The sequence below is a fragment of the Juglans microcarpa x Juglans regia genome, chromosome 8D, assembly GCF_004785595.1.
Source record: "Juglans microcarpa x Juglans regia isolate MS1-56 chromosome 8D, Jm3101_v1.0, whole genome shotgun sequence".
NCBI lineage: Eukaryota > Viridiplantae > Streptophyta > Magnoliopsida > Fagales > Juglandaceae > Juglans > Juglans microcarpa x Juglans regia.
The window spans coordinates 26,305,399-26,311,029 of record NC_054608.1 but is presented as its reverse complement, the minus strand read 5'-3'; the positions used below and the strand labels follow the sequence as shown (position 1 = coordinate 26,311,029).

Sequence of the window (5,631 nt, the reverse complement as noted above, 5' to 3'; positions counted from 1 at the left end):
CTCTCTACATATGAGAAGGAGCTTCTTGCCCTAGTGCTAGCAGTAAAAAAAATGGCGCTCATATCTGTTGGGATGGAAATTCAAGATTCGAACAGACCAACAAACATTAAAATATTTGGTGGAGCAACGGGTCGATACGCCCGCACAGCAGAAGTGGATATCCAAACTCTTGGGATATGAGTTCAGTGTGGAGTTCAAGGTAGGATGCGAGAAAAAGCAGCAGATGCCCTATCCAGAATGCAACAGTCAGAGACATCAGTACAGGCAATTACATTAACTCAAGCTCAAACACCATGGATACATCGAGTTCAAGACGCTTATCTGAGAGATCCTCAGCTGCAATCACTGCACCAACAGTTACAACAAGGTACACTGCAGCACAAAAATTTGTCCCTACAGCATGGCCTAGTCCTATATAAAGGAAGAATCCATTTGGGTGGATGTCCGGATCTTCATCGGGAAGCCCTACATCAAATGCATGATACACCATTAGCAGGGCATTCGGGTTATCACAAAACCCTTGCAAGGGTAAGAATAAATTTCTACTAGCCTGGCATGAAAACCACAGTGCGACATTATATCTGAGATTGTGACAATTGCCAGGGGAACAAAGTGGAACATTGCCACCCTGCAGGTTTCCTCCAACCACTCCCAATCCCAACTCAACCATGGTCCGACATAAGCATGGATTTCATTGAAGGCCTTCCACCGTCTCACTCTAAAACTGTGATTATGGTGATTGTGGACCGCCTCACCAAATACGCACACTTCATTGGCCTCAACCATCCATACACAACCCAAACCATAGCCAAACTCTTCACAAATCAAATCGTCAAACTCCATGGAACCCCAAAATCCATTGTCAGCGATCGAGACCCCATTTTTATCTCACATTTCTTGTCTGAGTTTTGTAGGTTACAACAAACACAAATGAATTTAAGCACGGCGTACCACCCTCAATCCGACGGGCAAACAGAGATTGTCAACCAATGTTTAGAAGGATATTTGCGAAGATTTGCTGGAGAAAAACCGCACCCTTGGAGTCTTTGGTTGCCGTTAGCTGAGTATTGGTACAATACCAATACACACTCCTCTACAAAGACCAGTCCCTTTGAAGCAGTCTATGGGTTCCCTCCCCCAGAAATACTCCAGTATGTACCCGGCATAACAAAGGTACAAGCCGTTGAAGACACCTTAAGAAACCGAGATGCAGCATTACGGATCTTAAAGGATAACTTGCGTGAATCACAGGAGCGGATGAAAAAATATGCTGACCTCAAGTGAACAGAACGGAGCTTCGAGGAACACGATTGGGTTTACCTCAGATTGAAGCCATACAGACAACTTTCCGCATCTCTTCATCGAAATCAAAAACTCGCCCCAAAATTTTACGGCCCATTTCAGATCGAGAAGAAAATTGGGAGTGTCACTTACCGATTGAGTCTTCTCAATCTTCCACCGGAATCTAAAATCCATCCGGTCTTCCACGTCTCTTGCTTGAAGAAGCGATTGGGATCTTTAGTCACTCCATAGAGCCAACTCCCTCCAGTGAACCTCGATGGCTCCATTCATCCAGAACCAGCAAAGATAATAGCTCGCAGATTGCAGCGCACAAACAACAAGGCAGTGACAGAAGTACTTGTGCAATGGCTAGGATTAGGGCAGGAGAGCTCGACATGGGAAAGCCTGGAAGAATTCAAGACAAAGTTTGGAGACCTTGCGGATAAGGTCCTCGAACAGGGAGGGTTTGTCATGTGACCCATGGCATTCTCTTACCACAGTCGTCCGATTGATCTAATGGTTGTCCGTGTTATTAGCTTTTATTAGTCGAGAATGTTCTCATTTGACTTAGTCCAAGTATTCGGTTATGTTAGTCCGGGTCCTTAGCATAGGTTGTGGGCCGTTAGGCCACTTTCTGTTTTCCAGTCCAAGCATTTAGTCAGTGGGCCACTAAGCCAGTAACATTTGTACTGCGTAAGTGGGACGTTACATTCAGTTGAGTCTATATCTATTTATATGGTTGAATTCAGATTAATGAAGTACGTTTTTGCTTTGAGTCCAAGTTGGATTGTGGAGATTAGGCCCCTCGAAGTGCCTTTATTTGTTCTCAGCACTTGACAGCTACTAGGATTATCTGTGGGTGTTGAGAAGTGCGGTGTTGGTGTCTCACGCACACGAAAAGGCTAAAAAGCTACGGACGCCAAACACAAGAGGATGGAAGGAAGCTACGGACGTCGAACGAAGAGGTGCAAAGAAATAAAACCAATGAAGAAAAGAGGAAACCGAAGAAAAAAAAAAGAAGAGCACTCCCGCACGTTCTTGACAAAACCTGCACGCAAAAGACAAAACAAATTAATAAAGAGTGGGGCTACTATGCCGCCCCACTTTCACCGCTATTACTGCCTAGAATTATTATTTTTTTTTTCTTTTCATATTTTTTTAATATATTTAAATACTTTTAAAAAATAAAAAAAATATATATCAATACACTTAAAATCACTTTTTTAATCACTAAATAAAAAAAAAAAATGCAAGCGATCAACTTGGGCGATAAGAATGGGACGGCAGACTATCATTTCCCATTAATAAAAAGAAGAGGCTGGCATTTAATTCGAAACGTGTTGAGAAGTGCGGTGTTGGTGTCTCCCGACTTACCACTTGGTTTCCATCTCTCTTTTCGCACTATGCCACCTCTTTTCAAACTCACCTTCTTGTTTCACATGACTTGCACCCTTACGTTCCCTTATTTTATGATACGAAGGACAACTCAGTATTTGAAAACTTGGCTTTTATATAATTAAATAGATTACTCAAGGAAAGTATTTGGTCTATACAGAAATCTTACACAAAAAAGTTTATACATTGACGTAGTTTAATATAATCAACTAAATTGTAAAACTTCTTTTATTGTAATGTAAATCTAACCTATCACTTTAAGCCACGCCATCATGTAAATTTTCTTGCAAAAGATTTGTACGTAGACCTAATATTTCTCATTATTTAAATGGCGACCAATTAAAGTGTGATTGAGAATGACAACAATTGAGATAAAATATATGAAGAATTGCTCAAATGCTAGATCGAAAGATCTATTAATACTTATGTCACATTGAAAGTTCAGTCCGACAACATAATGAACTAATGAGTATAACATAACTATCATATATAATGCAATCCAATACTCGTAGAATTGCAAAAGCTTCATACCTTCTTAATTCACAGAGATGAGAGCACACACAGCTTGTAATACAGTGAGCAGCAACAATAGAATGCCGCCTATGGTGGCAGCACCCATCCAAGGGGTGCGAAAATAATCACGTTTCAAGGTAGCCATCATAATCTGAAGATAACTCACGCGGGCTTCATAGAATTTGTTTGATCTTCAGCAAGATGTCTATAATTAACGTTCATCCATGAACAGTCGATATTTTCTAAGATCTTGTTGAGCACAGAAGTTGCATCGATGTCATCTACCCAATCAACGATGATCTTCTCTCGAACAAGTAAATCCACATCTCTCTGACTTCTGATTAATAAACGTAACAGGAAGTAATAATCAGTAATATATGCAGCACTTGGAAAGTGACATTGCTCAAAGGCGATCAGGTTTCGAGCATAAATCTCCGTGTTTTTGTCTAACTTAAAGCGTGGGATTTCCATCACTCGGCCTACTAATTTTATGTCACTCTGAGACAAATCCCCGCTGTATGCCATAAACTTGATTCCTACCTCAGCCAGTTGGGTTGCACTATGCATTTCCTGAATTATTCCGGGACTTCTTTCTGTTTGCCTTTCGCTGTCTTGGCAAATATAGCTCCTATGCAGGTGAAGAAAGTGCGTTATTTGCATCACGATATTGGGATCCTCTATAATTTGAACGTCAGTATATCCAAATTGGTGAATGACAAGGTCAATGAAGGAAGGGTATATTGATGAAGATGATAATGCAGTGTCATATATTTTGTGAATAACAAAGAAAGGAAGTTGATTTTCAAGCAACATCAAGTCCAACTGCAGCCTGCCCCAGTACCATGGCTTTAATATCTTAGCATCGTGTGAGGTCCAGCTTTTCGACCATTTTTTCAAGAAGAACTCAATAATGAAGCTCGCATCCAACAAGATCATTTTCACAAAATCATCACTCCCAAATGGAATAGTCTCTGAATAACATTCACGAACACTTTCTTCCACACCTCTTATACTGCTTACTAAATCTTCCAAGTCTATGATCTGGGATCGTTCCTTGAAACTCTTGAGATATCTCAGTTTAAACTTTTCCATGGTTTGCAATTTTTGGCTACCATGGTGGAAAGGCCCTATGGATATAATTTGAGGAGTGTAAGCTTCTTCGTTGGAATTGCGAATGGGATCTGGAACCTTGTAGATGCAGCATCCAGGTGATTCTGGGAGTGGCTCTAAGCTTTCTAACATCCTTGTGATTTCATCAGACAATTTTGTACCTCGATGTTCAAGATTTTCTATGAATGAAGTATTTGCGTCGACATCTTGAAAAGTAGTTTCTGATTCTCCTGCCATCTATCAAGACAAACAGTACATGATCCTCACTATATAGCGCGCAATTAAAATAAAACTGGGTGGACAATTGGTCTCTACATGCATATTGACTTTTACTTTTCCAACTATCCTTTCAAAATATCAAGAATTCAAAGGGACATTACAGAAGGACATGGATAAAAGAAAGCGGCATCGACAATTCCCTCAATTGTTTGGGGCCTAAATCTTATATATCAAAGTTCAAATACCACGTCCAGGTCTCCTTTGGACACTTTCCACCTCCCAAAACAATCAAATCAATGTTAAAACAACGACATCAGGAGGTCATCGTCTGTAGATACCATAACATTATATATAACAGACGTACATTTATAGATATGAATAGATGATGTACAGACGAAAGGGCCAATTTTGATAGGTGAAAACCATAAGCTCCAATGCTGGAATTCCCAATACTAGAAAAAATATGCAATTGATCTTCTAAATCCCTTCAATGCATGAGAATTGAGAAATAGCAACGTTAAATACATCAAAAAACACAAATTATGTCACAGGCCCAGCGCTATTTTTGGAAGTATACATGTTCAGTTAAGGCTGTAGATATGTAGCTTTGAATAGCTAAAAGAAATAAAAAGCCAAATCAAGATCAAAATGCAACCTTAAATTTGATGCCACTCGCTTAAAGCTTAGATGCCTGCAAAGATGAGCAAGAAAGAAAGAAATAAGCCTCAGAGTCATGAGAGGAAGGAAAGATTTTTGAACCTGATACAACAGAAGTCCAAGCTTTATGCGGGACTGAGATGCAGGACAAAGGGCTGTTCACATGATTTAGCTAGATAACTTCATAAACTTGAAGCTAGCTCTACCCAGACCTTAATTTAGATCCCTTTCCAGATGAAATGCAGATCTTCTCTGCGACGACTCTCAAATATTATATATATATATATATATACACACACTAGTAAGGCATAACGTGCTAATGCACGTATGCCCAGGTAAGTCATAACTGAAACCATCGACCACCACCTCGCCGGAAACAAATAATAAAATTAATAAATTAATAAATATTATTATGATATTCAATAAGTGTTAGTATTAGACAAATTTACAGATAAG

General features: G+C 39.7%; 1 protein-coding gene across 1 annotated transcript; it reads right to left on the bottom strand.

Moving 5' to 3' along the window:
* Positions 1-3,351: 3,351 nt before the first annotated feature.
* LOC121242355 (UPF0481 protein At3g47200-like) lies at positions 3,352-4,536 on the bottom strand. Its single transcript, XM_041140231.1, has one exon. It carries the CDS (start codon positions 4,534-4,536, stop codon positions 3,352-3,354), a length of 1,185 nt encoding a protein of 394 aa, XP_040996165.1.
* Between the last annotated feature and the right edge of the window lie 1,095 nt (positions 4,537-5,631).

Bases quoted from the DNA above. Each gene is read 5' to 3' on its own strand.
- LOC121242355 (XM_041140231.1), bottom strand. From the start codon at position 4,536: ATGGCAGGAGAATCAGAAACTACTTTTCAAGATGTCGACGCAAATACT.